Below are 22,914 nucleotides of genomic sequence, written 5' to 3'. Positions count from 1 at the left end.
AGTTGTTATGGGCTCAGAAACAACAACAACAGCAGCAGCAGCAGCAACAAGAACAACAACAACAAGAACAACAACAACAGCGCTTCCTAGGTTGCCTAAGGGACTTGGAGTATAATCCTTTGTTAGGGTTTTTTTCAAGCTGAGGACATAAGAAAGTGTGTGTCAGGGGTGGATGGGGGAGCTGCACAGGGTGATTATTGTTGTTGTGTGTGATTTAGTCACCTCCCACTCCCCCTCTCCTCAAGTGAACAATTTTCCGATAGGGAGGATAAATAGGAAGAGGAAGGAGCAGCCTTTCAATACAGAAGGCCACACTTCAGGCTTGAAATTGACAGTGGGGATGGAGAAGAACCAAAACCTTTAAGAGATTTGTAGGTGGTACCCCCGGCCTGGCCATGGTGTTCTCTCAAATGAGAAGAGGAAGATGAAGACAGAGATAAAAGTGTTAAGCAAGACTGTGATTTCCCAGTAGATGACCAGATGATGATGTCGATGATGATGTTAAGAGGGCAAAAGAGGGATATTTGAGGGGAAGATGATACATTTGGGCTTTTCTTTTCTGAGGGAGATTGTAACTTGCAGAATGTCTTCATCATTTTGTGCTGATAAATGTTAATAAGTGGCTTTCTTAAGGACAACAGAAGTAAAATAGAACAAAGTCGCAGCTACAAAGAATGAAAAAGAAAAACCAAATAAGCAAATCTCTGGTTTATTATTTCTAATGGAATAAATCTTTTTAACACTGACAATTTCAAGTCAATAAAGATACTAATTGCTGAGTTGCTGGAGAGAGAGAGAGAGAGAGAGAGAGAGAGAGAGAGAGAGAGAGAGAGAGAGAGGAGTTAGTGTAACTAAGTGGGAGAGGGAGCATCTAGCCTTAGAGACTTGAAGTGCCAGAGGTACCCTACCCACTCAGAGAAGGGGAGGGAGGATGAGAGAGGGATTGTCAGAGGGGGGATGACCAGGAAGGGGCAGTGAGTGGGATGTAAAGTGAATAAGTAAAACACAAATTAAATTTTAAAAAAGGGGGCAGAATAGCCACAAGAGAACCAGATTCATGAAACTTAGAACTAGTTTCAGGAAGGCAGGTGTGGTTCAGTTTCAAATATCAGAAATCAAGTAGCCTAAGGACCTAAAAGAGGTCTTCAACGTTACCAGTTTTAAGCTATCTGCCTGTGTGTGAGGTATTTTCTGCAACAATATTTTTATAATAATAAAAAAGATTCTCAGACCTCTGTGTCACTAAGTTGGACAGAACAGTCTGGGTACCATGGGGAATTTAATGAGGGACAAGGGGGACAATTAAAACTTTCCTGTAAAGTTAAAGAAAGGGTAATTTGGAGGAAGGCAGACTGGAATTGCAGCTTTTAAGAAAAAAAATATAACTCACTTCTTGCCCGATGCTCAGGGAATATATCTATTTACAAATTGGAACAACTGGTTGACCATAACAAACCCGAAAATATATGTATCTCAAGGCCAGAATAGAAGCAGTGTTGTATCTTGCTTGGGTGTTAATAGAATTTACATTAATACAGAAGGGACCACATTGGTCTACTCAGAAGAAATCACACTGCATTCAGAGTCTACGTGGTTTAGAGCCTGTTCCACCTATAAGGGTGGCAACTTGGATTTTCTCATTTGATCACTGATGGCTTGAAGATTTTTTTCCACCCTGTGTCTAAAGATATATTGGAATTAAGCTGATTCAATTTTGAACTGTAGGTCTCTTCATCTCTCTTTATTAAAGAGGATTTACCAATTGGGGGAGGGAGGTGTGTGCCTGTGTGTGTGTGCTCACACACATGTGCATGTATGTGCATATGTGTGTGTACATTTTGAAGTTAGATATCAACATCAGATGTCTTCAATTTCTCCTCGCTTTATTTATTTACTTATTTATTGAGTCACAGTCTCTCGTTGATTCTGCTCGACTGGCTAGCCAGGGCCTCTATCCATCTCCTGTCTCCTCTTCTCCAATGCTGGGATTACTGGTATACCACATCTGGCTTTTACATGGGTTCTGGGGATGTGAACACAGTCTCTCATGCTTACATGATAACTCCTTTACTGATAGAGATATCTCTCTAGTCTTCTTTTTGAGTCATATTTTATTCTCTAATGTTCTGACCAGTAGGTTTTCTTATATTTTGGGTTGTGAGCCTAGCCTTTAACAGCTGAGCCCATCTCTCCAGCCCCCAGTAGGCTTACTTAATCACTACAAATTCATTTTGGAAAATCATTTTGTTGATGTTTTTCAAAAAATTTCATTGACTTCCTGCAGTGTCTTTTTTTTTCAGCTACTAGGAGCCAAATAGTAGGTATCTCAGGCAAGAAGCACATTTTTAGAGAAAATTTTTTTAAAAATTCTTCTCTATTTTAAATAAGGCATTTGTAGACTGTAGACTGGCTGCCAGATCTGAATTAAAACTATCCTACAAGCTCTGCCTTTCAGGGAGTCTTGATTTAAAAGGCTTTGTGGCATGATAAAATTGAGCTTCTTGTATCTGTACGACCTCTCTAGCAAGGTCAGTACAGCCACAGCTGCCTGAAGGTCAAGTCCGCAATTAGAGCATCCCAGGGTCATCTCAGAATAGAACCTCGAGTCACCCAGCGCACATTTATGGAAGCCACCACTTCAGAGCAACAGTAAGGAAGAGCGGCCTTCCTACTCAGGTAGAAAGGGCTTCCGAGGACAAGGTTGGGGCCTTTGGTGAAGGTGCTATAATCCAGAAGATGTGGTGGGGAAAACTCTTCGCAGCCCGCTCAGGAACACACTAACCAGGGGCACTCAAAGGATGGAGAGCATCCCGCTTTGAAACTGCTTTCTTTCTTAAGTGTGATCTCCTCTACGTTCTAATTGTTGGGATCCAGCAGTTGTGCCATAAGATGCTGCCCTCTGGCAGGACATGTCACTGGGTGTCAACACGCTAATGCTGGGCATAACCCGGATGAAGCCTTTGACCTCTGTAGCGGTTTAAGGATTGGAGGGTAGAGATGTACTAAATGCATATCCATACTTCCACCACCGAAGTCTGTTTCTGCTTTTATCGCCCCTAGGGAGAGTTTTATTGTAGGGCGGATTCCATACCCTACAGGGGTTATTAGTTAAACAGATCGAGTTGGGTTTTAAGGTCTTTGCTTTCATTTAGCGAGGTTCCCAGGATGCTCTGCCTGGGGTTTCTTTCTTCCTAGTCTTTCTTCTTTCTCTGCCTCCTAATTACCTGATTTGTGTAGCCTACTCCACGATGCCACCTACTCCCTGTTAGAGAAACCCAAGAAGTAAGCTTTTGTTTTTAAGATAAAAAAAATTTATTTATGTACACGAGTGTTTTGCCTGTATGCATGTGTGTGCAGCACATACATGCCTGATGCCGGAAGATGGTGTCAGATCTCCTGTAACTGGATTTACAGATGGTTGAAGCCTTCAAGTGGATGCTGGGAACAGAATTTAATAGGAGTACTCTCGGGAACCATACCCTTCAAACTACAAAGAGTGTGTGTGTGTGTGTGTGTGTGTGTGTGTGTGTGCGTGTGTTTTAATTGCTGTGAGATATGGAGAAGAGGAAAACTGCAGAAAAGCTTAATCTCCTAGAATCATGTGGAGAGTGGTCCTTTTCCCTTAGGCATTTTCCGTTGTACACAGATGGCCACGGACATTATTTTAAATTCTTTGCTAGTACTGGACTTTTAAAAAGTCTGGCACAGGAAATAGTTTACAGGGTATGGATGTCACTAAAAATTGGCACTGATGTTCAGTCAGTAGGATTCTGACTCTTTATGGTACTCCTCTTCCGATGACTTCAAAAGTTCCAACAAAATTCATTTTCAGAAAACTCAGAGACAGAGAGAACGCTCTCTCTAGAAAGACAGGAAGCAAGGGCTAAGGATATAGCTCAGCTGGCAGAATGCTTGCCTACTGTGCAAGGCTGGGCTCCATCTCTCCGCAACTGTACAGATTTGGGCGTGGTGCTCTGTTCCCGTAATTTTAGGCCTTGGGAGGCAAGAGGATCAGGAATTCAAGGTTATTGAGTTTATGAGCAGGCTACATGAGACTGTCTCAATTAAAACAAATAAAATAAAGGCAGAAAAACTTCATCTAACTGTGGTCGTTTGACATCATCAAAACCCACTCTTGTGACCACAGCTGCCCCCTGTGGCTTTACAGGTACCTATTACCAGTGGAGTGTGTGTGTGTGTGTGTGTGTGTGTGTGTGTGTGTGTGTGTGTGTGTGTGTGTGTCAGTCTAGAACTCTGGAAGGTAGCGGATCTTCTTTTGAAAACCGAAGTAAAGGTTTGAGGCAGAAACCAAAACAAGCTGATATTCACTTTGTCCATTCCACACCCCTTGCACCAATCTAGGACGTTTTAAAGAAGAGAAGGAAGAGACAGAAAATGATTGGCATCTGTGGGGCCGGGCGGGGGTGGGTCTGCTTTCCTTCCCAAGCTGGGGGCTGAGTAAACTAACAAAAGGAGAGAGGGAGAGAGGGAGTACGGGGGCGGGGGGGGGGAGGGAGAGAAAGAGGAAGGTAGGGAGAAAAAAACACACACAAAACAAAACAAAACAAAACACACAAACTCAAAATTCAACACCCACAAACCCCCAAACAATTGCAGAAAGAAGAGTTTAGAGGAAGCGTTTTTCCCTTTCCCACTTCTGCCGGGAATGCGGAGTCCCTGGCTCAGCTCAAGTCCGGAGTTTCCCGTTACCCGAAGCTAGCAGGTCAGGGCCGGGGCTACGAAAGCGGACCCCACGAAGCTTGCACCATCCTCCCCCAGTGTCAGCCGCGGCGCACTGTCGCCGGTTTAAGGGGCGGGCCATAGCTCCACGTGCTTTCTGCTGAGTGACTGAACTACATAAACAGAGGCCGGGAAGGAGGCGGGGAAAAAGGGAGAGAACAGCGTTTGACCGGTAGTAACCCCGGCGCTCGGCACAGCCGAATCTATAAAAGGAACTAGTCGCGGCAAAAACCAGTAATTCCGAGAGCGAGCGAGCGGGCCGGGACCGGCAGAGCCCACTTCTGTCTCTGCGGCTCAGCGCAAAGCTGGGCAGGGGGCGCCGCGGGACCCGCGCAACCACAGCCGGCTTGGGGAGCTGCTCTGCTCCCTGTCCCCACCCCCTACTTTTTTCTCCCGGTTTCTGGAAGGGTTTGTGTAGGGGTTGGGTAAACAGACGCAAACAGCAAAGTGGAAAACAGGTAAGAGGTTCTTCAGTGACTTGGGCATTTTGGTTCGGGGCCAAGGAAGCTTTGGGGAGCTCTCCATTTTGGGGACTTTGTTGGGACTCGAACTCCCATATCCCCTACTTCTGGGGATGCAAATAGGACAGGGGAGGCATAAATGGGGAAAGAATGCTCTGGGACAGATCGTGGTGACCACGGGACGCAGAACGACAGCACTCGGGTCTCCCCGAATCGGAGACCAGGGAAAGCATCTCTGGTGTCTGAGACTCGCCTCTTGGGCACAGTGAGAGCCAAGATTCCCGGGCGTCCGAGGGGAACAGCCACTGGGGTAGGGAGATGAGAGGATCCTTTACAAAGAGTCCCCCTTTGTCTAGCACCGGGTAGGCCGTCGTAGCACTTGTGGAAGTGTCACATCTGAGTCCCCACTCCATTATTTAGCTGGATCGTGTTGGCCTCTAGCTTGGAGGTCCTCTTCCCAGGACTGGGGCGGCATGTCCTTGTTTCCAAAGAACTCTAGTAAGAAGTGTCCTAAACGGGATCTTTTGTGTTATTGCGTGCTTGAGTTCTCGGGCTTTGTTCGACTCGGGGGTCCTGCCCACAGGCTTCCTGCACTCTGGAGCGCTGCATCCCCTGGCGCAAAGTGGGGGACCACTTTTGTTACTTCTAAAGACAGAAAACTTAGAAGAGAGTTTGCAGGAAGCCGAAGCTGGGGTGCCCAATTCATCCTCACCCCTTGGCCCATCTTCCTGCTTTCTGCTAGTGGTCCCTTCGGGCCGAGCACCGATTGAGAAGCTGGGGCTAGGTTTTGCAGCCGAATGACCGCAAGTAACCCCAGCGGGCAGCACAGAACTCGCAGCTCGGGTGCAGGGCTGGGCTCCGCCGCCAGGGGGTGGGGGCTGGGCGGCCTGCGGGTGGCCCCTGGAGACTGGCCCGCAGCGCCTCCTGGCAGGGGAGCCAAGGTATGGCCCGGTGTAGAGTGAGAGTCTAGTCCTTCCCTTCACTGTGAATCTAGTCAAAACTGGTGTTTCCAAACTGGGAGGAACCCTGAGGGCCGGGAAAGCCAGCCAATGTTGTTGTTTTCCCTTCTTCTAATTCTTTTTTTTTTTTTTTCGTTTCCTGACTCCCAGGCCATTGATAAACGAGGCATGGTTCTTGGGGGTGTTTACTGATGACAGGCTGGTGGGTAGGTGCCTGTTTTTGTTTTTTTTTGTTTGTTTGTTTTTTTGTTTTTTGTTTTTTTTTTCCTGCACTTACCTCTGGAAAGGAGAGAAATACTAAACAGTTTTTGTTTTTGTTTTTTTGTTTGTTTTTGTGTGTTTATTTGTTTGGGAAAACTAAGTATCTGTCACTAGAAGTAATTAGTCTCCTTCATTGGCCTCACTGGTATCACCATTAAAAAACAAAACAAGAATTTACTACCAAGTCCCTCAAAGGACGTTGGCAGAATAAATATATAATAAAGGAAAGATATTTAAACAAAAGGAACACTTCCTGGCTTAAGATGTAGGTCAATGGTACAGTGTCAACCTTGTACAAGACCTTTAGCACCACCCATCACAAAAGCAAAGCAAAACAAAACAAAACAAAAAAAACCCCACAAAATTTCCTTGACGAGAATGATACACCACTTTCTTTCTGTGGCTCAATCCTCACCTCCCACAACACACACCTGACACATGCCTGCAGGCTAGAAAACACACCCTTACCACTTAGTCATAGCTTGGAACCCAGACCTAAGTCTTAATACTCTACCAGACATAAATGCCAATTAAAAAGTACTACTCCCTTTTCTTTCAAGCCCATTTTTTTTCTATTCTAATACAGACATAAGGGCAACGTATTGCTGTTCCCATCTTTGCAAAAATACAACTCCCCCAACATCAAAGGAGGTACAGACAGCATAGAGAATATTCGAGTGGGTAGTATAATAATATCTAAAATAATACAGGTAAATTACACTTTCTGTTGTAAGCATGTCTTTTCCTCAGCGCTGCCACAAGTCATTAAAATGGTTTTTTTTTTTTAAAACGTGATGCACGGAGTTGATTATTATCTATGTGAGAACAAGTTGGATCTGAGGGGTGAGAGAAGGACATTTCCAGCAACATAATGCTCACAGTACCTTTTTGGAGCAAAAATCAATACCATAAAATAAGTGTCCCGTTGTAAAAGTCACTGGTATTCTGGACGACTCATTGGTGGTGACTTGACTATCTGTCTGAAGATGAATATTTTAATTTATTAGCACCTAAAGGTGGGCCTGTTACGGACCTCAGATGCATCTTGATTTGGAATGTGTTCGGGCTTATAGGATGATTTGGAATGTGTTCGGATTTATAGGATGATTTGGAATGTGTTCAGGTTTATGGGAGACCATGAATTAATTGGTCTGGAATCAGGAAGGGTGACTGGGGCTTGTTGGTTTCCCACTTCTGCTCATGGAAGCCCCAATGCCAACACTATCAAAACTGAATGACACTTAGCAACTCAGCTGTGTGCTGCCTTACCTGTGTGAGGGGAGCTGGGACATTCTTATGTTAAGTTTTTTCTCCTTGTTTCTGCACCTCACATACCAGTGTGCTTCCGTGGGCTGCATTTGTAGTGACTGAAAAGTGGTTAGATCTATGCTTTTTTTTTTTTAAGATTATTTTGAGTTTCTAAGATAGTTAAGTGGACATTCCTTTAAACTTTTAAATTACAAACTTTCTGGACTTTTAGAAAATACTACATAGGTGCATTGCTTTGGCATGTCTGAAACATTCAAGTGTAAATACATTTTTACATATGGTCTAGATGTTAAGTAAATAATGGATTTATTTATAAAGTACCTATGGTCAGTTATTCTGACATCAAAAATTTAAAAGATCAATCGTAATACTTGTTTGATTTACTTGTACTGGGAGAGCACTTGCATTAAAATATTGGAGCCCGCCTTTACACACGGATTTGAAAACACCTTGAATACCAATTATAGACGTGTTTGTGGCTTAATAAGTCCTTACCTGCTGCTGTCCCCGTGTTTCTCAGACACTGAGTTAATCTTCGAACCACGCTTGTTTATTGTGTCTACAGATTAAGAAGGTGGGAGGCTAACTGGTCCTTGGCGCTCCATTGCCAAGTGGCTGATTTGAGATCTGAGTTCAAATTCCAGAAGACTTTAACTGTCCACATTATGTGAGACTCTGGTACAATTTCAGATACCGTGAAATTTCTGTGTAGTCATTTGCTATCATTCTTATTGGAAGCTATGATCCATATCCTATCCCCATTTTTGCTCTGGAGTAGTCCTGTCAGATTCTCTTCTGGAAGAGAACTTGGTTGCAACACAGTGCAAACAAACAAAACACAACAACAACGAAAACCCCAGGCAGTAACATTTGTTCAATTCTCATTTAAAACCAAAAACAAAACTTGGTTTTAAATGAATGCGATACTCCTGCCTCAGCTAATTAATTGTGACTAGAGTGTGACTGCAGAGTAGTTCCTACAGATAGTGGGGCCAGGCGGTTTACTTTAATCATACGTGAAGTCCGAGTGAAAGCCTCAGACATGAAATGGTTTCTGCAGGCGGGTCTCAAGCTACACCATACACTGTCAGACGTGAACTATACAAAAGCAGCGTGCCTGTTTCTTGTTGACCGTGGGGGACATCACACTTGCTTTCTAAAACAAGACTTTGCAGACTCGAAGACCTGACAGAGAGAATGTCATTCCTCTTCAGAGTCTCCTGGACCCACAGTTCCCTCCCATTGTGCACTTCCATTGGAGCTGCTCCCCGTGCTCATGTATATCATGTACTTAGGTTTCAAAATTATAATCACCGTTTGTCTTTCTGGAGCATGCATGCTTCTCTAAAGAGAGTCTTTGACCCTCTTTTCCCCTTGCACATCATCTGTCCCTCTAATAAGGAAATTGACAGATACTGACTTGAACAGATCTGCATATATTACGGTCAGGCTCTGAAAAGTGGGGTAGCAGCCACTGTGTTCATGTTTATCACTTACACCAGTGTGTGTTTGAGTATACTGAGGGTGATTCTGGTTGAGGAGATGCTCTTACTAGAAGACTGGATGGTAGAATCTAGATTGCAAAACCTTATCCTACTGTGGGTCAGAAAATAGTTCAGAGAGCCTATTCAGGGGCTGGGTGCTGCTCGCTTCCTGTGTTCTAAAACTACTCCAACAAAGGAGACCTTCTCAGGACAGTGTTAGGAAACGATATGGCTATGGGCATCACTGTGATACGTGGATGAATTTTGGTGCGTGTTTAAATTATTTAGGCTAAATGACTGGTAGAACAAACAGTTCTACTCACCCGTCCCATTTCCATTTTTTGCGGCAGCTGCGATTTGAGACGATGTCTGTGGTGCTCCCCTTAGACTTTTTGGGTTATTCATTAATGCACTCTTACGGATGATCGAGAGATAACTCATTAGGTGACTTAGAGGCGTTAAACACTTTAAAAAGTACAATAGTCTCTTTCGCGTTATCTCTGGCTTTCATACTTTTTTAGGTCTGTGCTTTAAAATCTACACTGTTTAGTGTGTTATTTCCAAGACTTTGAAGCCACCCTGGAGTAAGGAACGGACTCCTGAAGGTCCCACTACTTCCTAATTACAACACTCTGACCACACCTTTAACACACGGACCTTGAGAAGACATTCAAGATGCCCAATTCAGCAAAATTTCTCTTGCTACCTCCCCTAGAACACCCTTTTCTTTGAAAGGGTGAGGAAAACTCACTCCTCTGTGATCCTGTAAACACATTGATACTGATTCCCGAGTGGATACACCCTGTCTATCCGTGAATAAGGAAGTGGATGAACAGTTTCGACGTTGGGAGTAGGGGCAGGCCTATCCTCTCTTGTGCCTGCTGAGCTGTGTTTCTATGGCTTCTGGGTACATTAGACCCTGGCAGGGTTTTTAAAAATCTTTATTAAACTTTTAAACATTAGATTTATTAATTTATGTGTGTTTTGCCTGCACGTGTGTCTGTGCAACATGTACCTACTTGGTCCCTGCAGAGGTCAGAAGAGGACCTTGGATTCTGTGGATTTCGAGTTATGGATGGCCATCATATATATGGTTGCTGGGAATCGAACCCAGGTCTTCTGCAGGAGCAGCCAGTGCTCTTACTCACTGAGCCATCGCTCCAGCCTCATTTTGTTTTTAGTTTGTTTGTTTGTTTGTTTTTTAAAGGCTACAACACCTGGTATTCCCAGGCGGTCTCAGGCACATTCAGGGTGGGATGGCTGTAGACTTCTTCTTTTTTTTTTTTTGTTTTTTTGTTTTTTGGAGCTGGGGACCGAACCCAGGGCCTTGCGCTTGCTAGGCAAGTACTCTACCACTGAGCTAAATCCCCAACCTTTTGTTTTTAACATCATCTATTCTGGTCTCTTCATAAGAAAGACCATTCCTTTGTTTTGTGTCCCAAAGCAGTAGGATTCCTTGCCTAGATCCACTCTCTTAGTGGGCATTAATTGGAAATTAAATTCTTACTCTTTTGCTTCCTCAATCCTGGATGGTGTCTCCTCTTTCAGAATTTAGAGTCCTAATGCCCTTTAGAAGAGTAAAGAAAAATTGTGTGCATAAAAGGCTTAAATGGACACTGAATTCTTAAACATTGGCCTGGTCTCATTTATTTATCTCTGTTGGGCCCATTTGAATCCTACGTTTTTCAACTGAAACTCTTCTTGCTCTCCCAAAGACAAAGCGTCCTTTAGCTTTAAGTTCAAAGGAGAAGAAAATTTTACAGAACTGCTGGTTGTTGAGGGTCTGGGAGGTGATGTTTTCTTTTTGTAAAAGTATAAAATCCTGATACTAATTTTGGTTGGTGTTAATTGTGATTGGGGCAGGTGTATTTTTTTATACACTTGTTAACGATGGTGTTAGTCATAGTGGGGCCTTGAATTTAACATAAAGCCAGCCTTTGGTCCCCGTTGCATTTACTCAGTTATCAGTCCCATGGGGATTTGCAAATTTAACAGCAACACCTTCCCCCCTTTGCCAAGCAAGCCACACTTCACGTGATCAGAGGGCAGTTCTCCCCTGCTGAGGAACCTGTGAAGACCAACTGGGCACTTCATGTGGGGACACTGGCTCTCACCTGATGCAGCCACCTAGTACATTGTTGCTTGGAGACTGGAGTGTGTGACTTTTTAAATGGCACCATAAAATCTGCCTTTTTTTTTTTTTAAATGAGGCCACCAAAGTCCCACCCAGGAGTTGATTTTCATTTCCCCCTGAATACTTTTCCTTTGCTACTCTGAATATTTGATTTGTGGAATCTTAATAACAGAGTCACTTTTAAAGAAAGGAACGCATAGAATTTTGATAATACTGGACTCATCTGAGATGAATTTTATTTTTGCAGGATCTTCCCAAACCCCAAATAACAGTGTTTGCATCGTCAATACTAAAAAGTAAAAAGTGAACACGCCCTTACGGTTTTGTTTTTCAGAACCAATTGTGGTCTTACTCCTCTTTCTCCTCCTCTTCTGATTAGGTAGCCAGCAAAGTGGCTTGTTTGTGTTTTTGTGGAGAAGGTGTCAGTCTGGAGGGAAGGACTCCTGCCTCTGGGCCTCAGCTAGCAGCCTAATGAACTTCTCACTTGTCTAGTTAGTTGGCACTCAAAACTGACTTGGGACATGGGGCGGCTGCTTGCCCTGCTCAGGAGCTGGCTGGTGAAAGGGCCCTCTGGAGAAGCGTCCTGGTATCAGTCACCTGATCTCTAAGCTGGCCCTAGATAAGAGTTCTGTTTGGTAAAAATGAAGGGAATAAAGTTGAGGTAGAAAAACTGTGTGCAGATATTGAAAGGGTTCCTTAAGTCTTTGACTTGAACTTGTGGGCCTAGAGCTCAGGGCTCTTGAGCAGTGCCAAACGTTTTATATTTTGGGATGAGCCCTCTGCCCTACCCTGGCCCCCCAGGAAGGTGTCCTTTTCAACTGGTATGTTCTTGTGAGCTCTATTGTTTGCTTTTTAACACGCCTGGAAATGGTGCCTTGGCTTAGGTCCTTTAAACAACTTATTCAGCAGGGCGCACTTGCTAAGCGGGCAACTGGGGAAGAGCATAAGCAGATCTGAAAAGAGACTCAGGATTGAAGCCCAGACTTCTAAGATAATTGATTTAGAAGTTGGATGAGGAGGCTGGAGAGATGGCTCAGCGGTTAAGAGTTCTGATTGCTCTTCCAGGGGTCCTGAGTTCAGTATCCAGCAACCACATGGTGGCTCGCAGCCATCTGTAATGGGATCCGATGTCCTCTTCTGGTGTGTCTGAAGACATCGACAGCGTACTCATATACATAAAATAAATACTTCTTTTTAAAAAAAAGTTGGATGAAATGGGACAGAGGAAGCTTTAGGCAAGACCCAAGTGAGAATTGTTGGAAAGCGGCCAAGGGCTAAAGAAAACAGCTGAATGGTGGACAGTGTGGAGATAGTAGAGACCCCAGAGGGGATTCTATGGCAAAACCTTGGTATCCTAAAGTGCCCTGGAAAGGCCCTGGAAAGGCCCTGGAAAGGCCCTGGAAGGAAATGGGATTCTCTCTGCGGACCAAGAGAGGAGACAGAGGTTCCTTTAATTGTCTGCCCACTCTCAGCCCCACCCTGGATGAAAGCTTCACTCTGTGAAGTGGGTAGCACTTATTACAATAACAGTGTATACTGTGCTCACTTTGTTCCAGGAACTAGATAAATGTTTTATATACACTGTTGAGCTCTGATTTATGGAGAGGATGCAGGGTGTCAGAATCTTTAGGGTTCCAGAGCCAGTGACCTTTTTCCGTCGCACTGCAGTGATGTGAGGCAGGTATGATTATTTTTACTAATATGCCACGAAACCACAGCTCCCAAGATGCTCTTGGAAAACCATCTTAGAACAACAGGGAATATTGTCCAGTCAGATTTGCAAATCAGGGCTGGCAGGTAGCTCGTACATCAGGGTGGAGGAGTGCACTAGACCCATGCCAAAGTACCTCTTACTCTAGCATTTTGACCAGAGTTGAAGATTTTTTACATTTCTCCTTATGACAGTCAGTCGTGAGGGTGGGTTGGTTTCTACAGGAAGAGAAGGCTCATTTCCTTATGTGCTACATCCCACCCCCAACCCCCCCAACCAGGGAAAAAGCAAATGCTTGTATTATTTGCAAAATTCTTCCTGCTCTATGTTTGTTTAGTGGAACTCGGTGAGAGGTGAGAGGTGATCTCTAACATTTTGTTAGAATTTTCCCCTAATTTTACTACAGAGGGACAAGGGTTCGGGTTCGGTACAGGTCTGGTTTCAGAAAAGACTGGCTTTTAAGCATTTTTTTAAAAAAGTCCCAACACTGGAAGTCTGAGGTCAATAAATAGGGTCATTGACTGACTAACCATCAGGGACTTTAGGATCTCTTGTAGAGTAGAACTGTCACGGACGGGAGGAATTGCCTCTCAAAGGCTAGTTACTGATCGGCTCCACATGCCTTTCTCACTTCCGCTTTTGGGTTTCCCTTTTCATTTTTTTATTTCCTAGCTCTTGCATTGAAAACGAAGCTCTGCGCAAAGAATTTTGTCTTGGATGCTGACTATGTGTCCCCTGTTGGGGGGAGATGCGCGCGGCTGTTTGTAATCTTACAGTTATGAGTAAGGATGGACGTTTGATGCATTTGGCGATTTGAACCCTGCTGCCTCCCTAGTTCTAATTGTTGGGAATGATAGCATCGGCAGCTTCTGCAGTCTCCATTGGGAGGTTGTTAGCACAGCCCCTTCTGAAATAGTGATGCTCTCCTGGAGAGGCGTTATCAATTAATTAATTTGAGGTTGATTTTTTTTTCTTGAAGATCTCTTGCCCTCTTTGATTTTTTACAAATTTCAGTGTTAAAAAAATCAGTGTTAAGAATCTTATCTTTAGGTAGTGACATCATTTCTGGGGTATCTGAGTGCCTGTTTCTCGTTTTTTGAGTGAAGGCTCATTTGAGGGACCACTGGCAAGGATGGCTTCAGGGTAGTGAGCCTGTGACTGGAGGTCAGGAAAGCTTCATCAAGTCAATTAGCTTAGCTTCAGGCACGTATTAAGCTGGTGGGTCAGCCTTGGAGAAATGACAGGATAGCTCACAGTCCCTCCCACCCCACAGCAGCCCATCTGGTCTGAAGTTATGGGTACAGTGAGCCCGTGCCAGCCAGGTAGTAACCTCATTAGGCTTCTCCCCGGACATGGGTACTGATACAGAGACACAGGCTCTGAGACGCTATTAGAGAACAGGGCTTCTCTAGAGCAAGCATACTCTTTGGGCTTACAGGTTTCATCCATGATATTTCCAGACCTTGCACAACCCTCTGGGGATGAGGCAGGAGCCTCATCTGTGTTTCTTGTTTTTGTATCAGTGTCTCACGGATGCACAATCAGTTGAGTTCAGCACCTTTGCAGATCTGCCATAGTTGGACCTACCCCTGATTTGTCGTTTACTGCCTCACCGTTTAGTGGTATGGAACACCACAGATGTTGCAGTTTTTATTTGCCCATTTTTACCTCCCCTAAGAAAAGGAAATCTACAGACTATGCCTGCAGCTACGGTCCAGAATTTCACCTTGCGTCTGGTTTCTGCTAACTGGAAATCTGTTGTCTTAAGAAAGTAGAGCATAGAGACACGAGCACAGAGAAACACATAGACTTATTTATTGAAAGTTTTTGAGAATAGCTGACATGACCACTGCTATTTGGAAATGAAAATTAGTCGCTGGATGCACATGCTAAGTGTCTGAAGTATTTAGATGGAACTGAGAAGAGAAATACACTCAGAAGAATAAACAGAGGCATAAGAGAAACGGCTGACTGGGAAGAGGCATGTGACTGTTCTCATGTAAATGATTTGCCTGGGGTGGGGGGTCCTCTTCTTCTCATTCTGTAAGACTGCAGGAGAGTGTGGTGGGGATGGGGGCTATTTCCTAAACCCCTAGGCACTCGGTTTACACGTACAGCTATCATATGGAACACAAGCCTGGGAGCTCCCACCCCTTTTATGTCCAGAAAGACCAACTTCTCAGTTCCAGTGAGACAGCACTTACATGGTCACTGCTTGGGGACTTTTGTAGTTGGGAAACAGGTACTGGCTAAGCTTCTGTGAGTCATGGGTTGAGTGACTATTTCATGGAGTCTAACACTGGAATCCCCCGTTGTATTCTTGCAGGAAGAAACATGACAGGCCCAACCTTTTGTTCCCATACCACAACGGTTTCTAGTTGACAGTGTGGCCATGCACAAACATGGTCTCTCTGTGTATCCTTGGCTGTCCTGGAACTTGCACTGTAGACCAGACTGCCCTCGAACTCAGAGATCTGCCTGCCTCTGCCTTCTGAGTGCTGGGAATAAAAGTGGTGCCAGCACTGCCAGGCCCGGCCCTACATTTCTGTCAACAGAGTAGAGGTAGTCTGGGAAAGATGTTCTTGTTTGTTTGTTTTTTTCCTACTATGCTAACTGAGGGGGATAAATTCTTCGACTTGACCTTTACTATGTTTCTAACTTCTGTTTTCAGTAGGTCTCTTGTCTCATATCTCTTTGAGATACATTTGTCAAGTTCTAAATGTCAAAATGATCTTGTCAGGAAGACAGTGGTAAACAGAATGCTAAGTGACTAGGTCCATCATTTTCCCTGTCCACCAAGTTTCCTATGAACACTTCTCTCTCTCTCTCTCTCTCTCTCTCTCTCTCTCTCTCTCCCTCCCTCTCTCTCTCTCTTCTTCCTTCCTCTCTTTCTCCTGCTTCTCCTTCTCTCCCTCTCTTTCTGTGTATAAATATGCATGTGTGTGTGTGTGTGTGTGTGTGTGTGTGTGTGTGTATGTGTTTTCTTTTGCTAGTGTCACAGTCTGCCTAGCCCTCCAGTTTGCTTTAGGGATGAGTGAAAAAAAATTATAATGCTGGCTGGTGGGCAGCCAAAGGTTGGCTCAGCTTCTCACTTCTTCCTTCTAGAGATGTCCTCTCATGTTGCTGACTTTTCTCTGCTGAACTGAGGGTCCCTGAGAATAGGATTTATGCCTTTCTTACTCTCACTGAATCTTACCGGTCCTTGGCAGCACATGACTTGTGATGGTGCCCACTAGATATTTGTTGTGGTTAATGGGAGCCTGGCAGAGTTGAGGAAGAGGTTGTTTGGCTGAATTACTAAGTAATGATTTCCTATTTACCTACTATACCCCCTCTCGGGGAGCCCTACCGTAATCAGTCCTTATCGTATGCAATCCTTAGGTCTAAAGCATAGTGGGACTCTTGGTGTTTGTCAGGTATTATAATAGAAAGGGACTGTTCAGTGTCAGGTTTATTGATATATGATTCGCATTCTGTAAAATTTACCCTTCTAAAGTATGCAGTTGGGCTTTTCACAGATGCACGAATGGTGTAAATGGTGTAACTCCAGCCACGTTCCAATATTCTCGTACGTGCTCCTTTGTGGTCTTTTCTTGTCTTCACCTATAACCTTTGACAGCTTGTGGCCTGGTTCCAGTCTTTCTTGTTTCATTTCTTTTCACAGTGCTCAGTACAACTCAGACATTATGTAGCTGTCTCCTGTGTGCGCTTTATTTCTCTAAGCGTGCAGCTCTTGAGATTGTGTGTGTCGCATGTGTCAATGCTGGGTTCATTTTTTTTTTTTTTTTTTGCTCGGTGATACTCCATTTTTGTTTCCTCACTTGTTGATGGACATTCAGTTGTTTTCAACCCGCTTTTCTCTGTGAGGTCTCTATAAATATTTGCATATGTCTTTGTGTGGGCTTTTGCTCTCACTTCTTTAGGGTAAAATGAGGTGGGGCGATCAGGTCGTTTCACGACTGAATGTATAACTTTATAAGAAGCTATCACATTTTTCCGAAGTGGCTCTTGTCACTTAGGCTCCTGAAGTCAGTGTACTGAGTTTGATTGATTGCTCTACACACTTGCTCATCCTTTTTAAGTTTAGGTTTACTGTGTATACTGATACCTCATTGTGTTTTAATTTGCATTTCCCTATAAGTACCGGTGTGAGCATCTTTGCATATCCAGGATTGTTGTCTTAGGAGACTCTCATCTTCTATAGACTCTAAAAACTTCCAAATGCCAGTGGCGTTTGAAGTAAAAATTGCTAAGCAAATTGGTAGAAGATTAGAGCAGTCATTTCTTCCAGATCTGTCTTGCACAAGTCAAGGTCGGGATGTGGAAATTAGCAGGTTGAGAAGTGAGACTAATGCCGAGAATCAGAGAGATGGCTCTAAGGACTTGATCCTGGAACTTTGCAGAGAGCCAGTTCCATGACTGCAGTGGTTTTGGGAGGTCTGTGTGGTCCTGGGCTAAACCTGGTGTTCATGCAAAGTAGACTTCAAATCACTTAAGCTTCCCAGGGTGCCTGAGGGAGTCATCAGGGAAGCTTTGCAGTCCTTTGTGACTCTTCTGAGCTTGCTGTAGAAGCAGCTGAACAGGGCTCTCTCCCTAGGGACAAATTGTTTGAATCAGTTAATCAAGCTTGAGAGATCAGTTACCACAGGCCCAAGAATGCTATCATCCTTGAATTCGGAGACCTTGCTTTTCATGGCCATGTTTTAAAAGCTTAATTGAGGCCAAAGCCCCTACATGCTTTCAACAAGCCGGGACTGATTTATTTGTTTGCTGGAAATAACTGGGACGGAGGGAGGGTCAGGAATACTGCTGTCCCAACTCAGAAGGGGACAGACACTGCAGGGAAAGTACTGCTCCTTCAGATGTTGATAGAGAGAGGTGACCAGGAAGGATTGCTGAGCTAGTCGAGGGTCTGCGGAGACCCAGAGTTGTGGTGGAATTAGGCAAGCTCACAGTTCTGTAGAAAGTGTTGTTCTGTGGAAAGGAAGAGAACAGTGTGGTCCTAGGCATAGGAGAGAGTAGGTGTAGCATGTCTCCAGTGTGTGAGCCCTCCAGGGCTTGGCCAAGTGGGTGAGAGGAGGTGAGAGTTGCTGGAGGCCCACCAGGGAAGTTGAGTAAACCTGGGTGAAGACTCCATCCAGGGTGGTGGGAATCTAGTGCTCTTGTGTCAAAGGGAGGAGAATGGGGCGAGCTTGGAGCCAAGGAGGCCAATTTGGAGTTGCTACTCCAGTCATGCAGGATCAAGATAAGAGCAGGCTCTTGATGGGGGTGGGGTGGGGGATGGGATGATATGATTCTGAAGTGGGATCGCTTCCAGCCGGTGCCCGGAAATTCATGTAGGGGCAGGAGCAAGTGTGTTATACTTCAAAGCATTGAGAAATCCAGTGCACAGGATTGCCTTCCCCACTGTGCTGTTTGAGGTTTGCCTGTTCACTTCCTTGGAAAACTGATGTGGAAATGTCCCATTGGCTTTTGTTACCTGGGTAGAAGGACTCAGGCATTTCCGCTCTCTTGGGGTAAAGTCACCCTCCGCATGGATCTCCGCATTTGAAGATGGAGGTGGAGGTGTGGGTGGGGATTATGCAGGTGTCCAGGAAGAACGGGCTGCAATGTCACCAGTTTTTGTTTTCACGGCCAGAGAAGAACTTCTCCTCTGGTCTCATGACATCCGCGCTGTGTCCCTGGGGAACCTGGAGTCTAAAATTGGTTCCAGAGACTCAGAAACTCATCAACTTCTAGGAAAATCTCCTCCAAGAAAACTCAGTTTTCCCAAAGGGTGCTTTGCAGGGCCATATTCTCTTCTCTCATCTCATGAGTGCCCTGTGTGACTCTGTCTTTATTTCCCTGAATATCTCTGCTCAGGAGTCAGGAAACAATTCCAGATATGGATTTGGCCCTAGAGAGCAACCCTAAACTATCGAGAGCTTGTCCTTCCTACTCTACTCATCCCACCTCTCACTTTCCAGAAACTAGAAATAACAGAATGTCCTCTTAGATAAGCAGTTGTTTCTCTGCTGGAGGATACGGGCAGCCGTGCAGCTGAGAGTGCGGGTGGGAGATAGGAACCTGGGTTTCTTTGTCATCTGCCTTACGCCTTTGCGCTGCGTTCTGAATTTATTTCCATCCCCTCCTTTAATAGAGTAGAATACCATACAAGGTAGATGGCTCTGCCCCCTGTCGGAATGAGGAACTTGCTACTCAGAGGCCATGGATCTCGTCCTAGGATCACAGTTGGGGATCTGGTGGGCTAGTGCCCACCAGGGTTCATTCTGCACCTTAGTTTCCCTCTTGTTACACTACATTTATTGTATTCCAGATGGTTTTTTTTTCCGTTTTACAATGGGCTCTGAGAAAATTTCTGTACCCTGTAAGTCAGCTAAGTGATTCCTGGAGAGTGTCTTTAACTGGAGAAAAATCCAGTTAATAATTCTTTAAGTGCGACTTACAAACAATTTGGTCATGTCCTCCCTGTCAGTTCTCTGAGTCCAGTTGGCTTCACCTAACAGGGAACTGCAAGCCAAATGGTACCGGCCTTCCACTCACTATTGGCCTACGTCATCTTACTTTTGGAGTAAGGAACTGTGGGTAGTCTGTGTCCTTTCTGGGTTTGCTGAGCAACAATAAAGGCTTTAGGGTTTAACTATCATAGAAGTTCTGATTTATTACATTACTAATAAATGACCTAGAATTAGCCATTGTAGGGCATCCGTTTTTTCTGGACATGTTGATTTCATTTTCTCCCTTCTTTCCTGGAAATGTTTAATCTTAGTCCTCTTGTATTAGGGAGCAAAAGGGTATCACAGGGACCTAAAATCCTATCAGAAACCTCCTGGGCATTGATCAAGATCATGGATTTTGAGTGCAGTTTTTGATTTTGTCTCTTAGCATTTCTGCCCAGTATCCCACCTGTCTATGCTAGAAGGCTACTAGAAGCCACAGTCACTAGGAGTCATTTCATAGCAGTGTTTTCTGCTGAGAGTTTGTGACTAGCGACCATTGTCAGGTCCCGGCTTTGATAACCCGTGCGTTCCTCTTCCTCTCGGCATTTTTCATTTTCCTCCTATTCCAAAGCCACTGGAAGTTTTCCAGCGTTGAATAAATACAGCTGAGTAGTGGGTAACAAGGACACTGGGTAAGGAGGACACAGTCTTTTGTATGACCTCTTCGTGAAAATCTCTAGGACGGTCAACGGTCCCCCAAGGAGACCTTCGCAACATCTAAGTAGGAGTGAAGTGGCCATGTGTTCTGGGGTACGGAGAGCAAGTCCAGAAGTGTGCTCCATATGTCCCTACTGTAGGAACCTGCCATGTTCACAGATGCCCTGCTGGGATCAGGCCTTGGCAGGCGCTCTTCTCCGTGGGATACTGTTTTCTTTCTGCAGAGACGCAACACCAGCTCCATCCATATCACATGGGAGCCAGGTGTCTGTGACACTGCTTTGGTGTTTACTCATCGTCATCTCAGACAATCTCAGCTTCCTACTGGGGGAACCGCCTGGCTAATGATGCCGTTTATCACTTAGAAGTGTCCAGCTTTGTGGCCAGGTGAAAACATTGTCTGTAGCGAATGTTAGGGGATATCGCTCACTCCAGGGATAAAGGAGGATTTATAAATGCTGCTGACGGTTCCTGGTAGGATACATATATTCATAGGGAAGGCAGGCAGACCTCTGGAACACTAGGATGTCATGCCTGACCTCTGTTTTGGCCAGGGAAATTTACTCTCTCATACCTGTTGTCACAGATGTATTTTTCATTCTTAAATGATCACCTCAGTGTGGCTCACGTGATGAGGACCATTGATTGCACCGAGCTGGCAGCCTATAGCCAGCAAGCCTCCCGGAAGCTCTGTCTGGAGGTTGGCAATCCAGGACTCATGACCCTTTGACGAACCAGCAGGGTGTTAGAGGTGTCTGGTGAGAGGGTTGGAGCCACAGCTCTCTTCGGCATAGGGCTTCGAAGCAGTGATTGACAGCGCGCTCTCTCTCTCTCTTGTTTTATCTTTCAGTTAATGACCAGCCACAGTGTCACAGCTCCGTGCTCTGGCTGCTTCCTCCAGGGCTCTCAAGCCACACACACAGATCACTGTGGGTGCTGGCAGAGGTAACATGGCTTGTTGGTCTCAGTTAAGGTTGCTGCTGTGGAAGAATCTGACATTTCGAAGAAGACAAACAGTAAGTTTCTCTGTAGGGTTCTTTCTTGCTCTCTCCATGGGGAAGGACTGGGGGTTGGAAAGGGAGGGGAGGGTGTGCTCTTGGCTTTCACGTGGTGGTTATTGAATGAGTAGACACGGGACTGTGTGGCTCTGATGTGACCCATGGCTCAACATGAAGGGAAGGTGATCCATCAGGCAGAAATAATAACATGAGTTTGTGCTAGTTTCTGACACAGGTGCTGACCTCTGCAGCCTGGCAGAAAACAGCCCCCACCACCCCACTATTTCCTTTCACTGAATTTCTGGTAACTCCGCCGCTCTCTGTAAGCCTCAGTGTTTCTGTAAAGTGAAATACCAAAGCATGTCTTAGAGATGGGCCTGGCGATCTCAGCATTAAGCCTTCCTCAGCAGCCTGGAAGATTATAGTAACTGAGACTTGTCATTTCTGTGGAGGTATCTAAGCTACCCGCTTTCTATGTAAGCCAGTCTTTCTTTGAGTACTCCAGGCCCACTGTTACTTCATAGGTGAATGTCATTTTTCTGTGGAAGACTGTGAAGACTCTAGGGCAAGGCGAGCTCCCTGAGACTTAGATCAGCCTTCCATGTGGTGCCTTTTTCTCTGACCAGTTTGAGTCTTCTCATCCTGCCCTCTCTGCTTAGCTACACGTCTCTGTAGCTCACGTCTAAACTTGTTTCCTGTCCTGCACTTTTTTTTTTTTGGATCACAAACCTTCATCTCCACCTGGCTGTCTTAATGAAGTTCAACCTGTCTGTAACCAAGATAATCTATTGAACCCTGACGAGAGTTTAGCTTAGTGTTTCTTGAAGTAGAATAGTACTCGAAGATCTCCTATAAGGGAACAAACATACTGAGGTGCTCTTTTGTTCACTGATGTTTTTATTATAACATGACTTAAGTATATTAGTAAAAATAGATTTAAACCCTAATGATAAAAACAATAGGTCCCCATGCAGATTTACAAATCAAAGCAAATAAAACCTGAAGAAGGACATGGCAACTCAAATTATCACCTTAAGTGTAGTAAGAACACTGACTTCGTTTAGCCGGAATCCAAAGTATAAGTTGCCACGTGAAATATGGTGGTAGAGATGGTGACACGATGCTGGCCATTTTGAATTTGGCCAGTCTACTGGAAGGTCATGGTGACTGAGATGATACAGTGCTGGCCGTTACTCAGTGCTAATGATTTAGTTCTTCATCCGTGTTTCTACTTGGGCAGCATCCATTAATCCCATCCGTAGGCTGTCTCGGTCATACAGTTGCATGTACTAATGTAAACCTGAGTTTCGACGGCTTGTGGCACAATTTATGCTGGAGTCAGTAAATTCAGATAGGTGTTCAGATGATCATTGAAATGGAAACACAGGAAGTTTAAGATCTTCATGGAAAACAGAGGTGTAATCCTTTGAATGTGAATGAACACACACACACACACACACACACACACACACACACACACGGAGGGGGGGGGGCTAGAGATTCCAGCTTTACAAGAGTTTTTGCTTAGCTTTTAATGTTACAAATGAGGAACCTGAATTCTTGAATTCAGGGTCACTAGTGAGAGAGCGATGACTAGGATCTCTGTGTCCATTGTCATTAGTAATAATGACAAAATATAATGTACATTGCTATGCTATAATAAAAGACAATAATTAGGATGTGCTTCTATGAGCGAGGCCCCTTATGTGTTGTTTATATATTTGTTTTATAATTGCTGTA

General features: G+C 44.7%; 1 protein-coding gene across 2 annotated transcripts in view; it reads left to right on the top strand.

Moving 5' to 3' along the window:
• Positions 1-4,886: 4,886 nt before the first annotated feature.
• Positions 4,887-22,914, top strand: part of Abca1 (ATP binding cassette subfamily A member 1) — a 122,888-nt gene continuing 104,860 nt past the window's right edge. Inside the window, exons 1-2 of one of the 2 annotated variants that reach the window (XM_039109846.2) lie at positions 4,887-5,198; positions 21,027-21,192. In XM_039109846.2, the coding sequence (XP_038965774.1) occupies positions 21,127-21,192 (66 nt within the window). In that variant the 5' untranslated portion in view covers positions 4,887-5,198; positions 21,027-21,126. The remainder of the gene's footprint in view (positions 5,199-21,026; positions 21,193-22,914) is intronic. The other variant, NM_178095.3, reaches the window with a different exon arrangement.

The sequence above is a fragment of the Rattus norvegicus genome, chromosome 5, assembly GCF_036323735.1.
Source record: "Rattus norvegicus strain BN/NHsdMcwi chromosome 5, GRCr8, whole genome shotgun sequence".
Classification (NCBI taxonomy): domain Eukaryota; kingdom Metazoa; phylum Chordata; class Mammalia; order Rodentia; family Muridae; genus Rattus; species Rattus norvegicus.
This window is presented reverse-complemented; position numbering and strand designations above follow the sequence as displayed.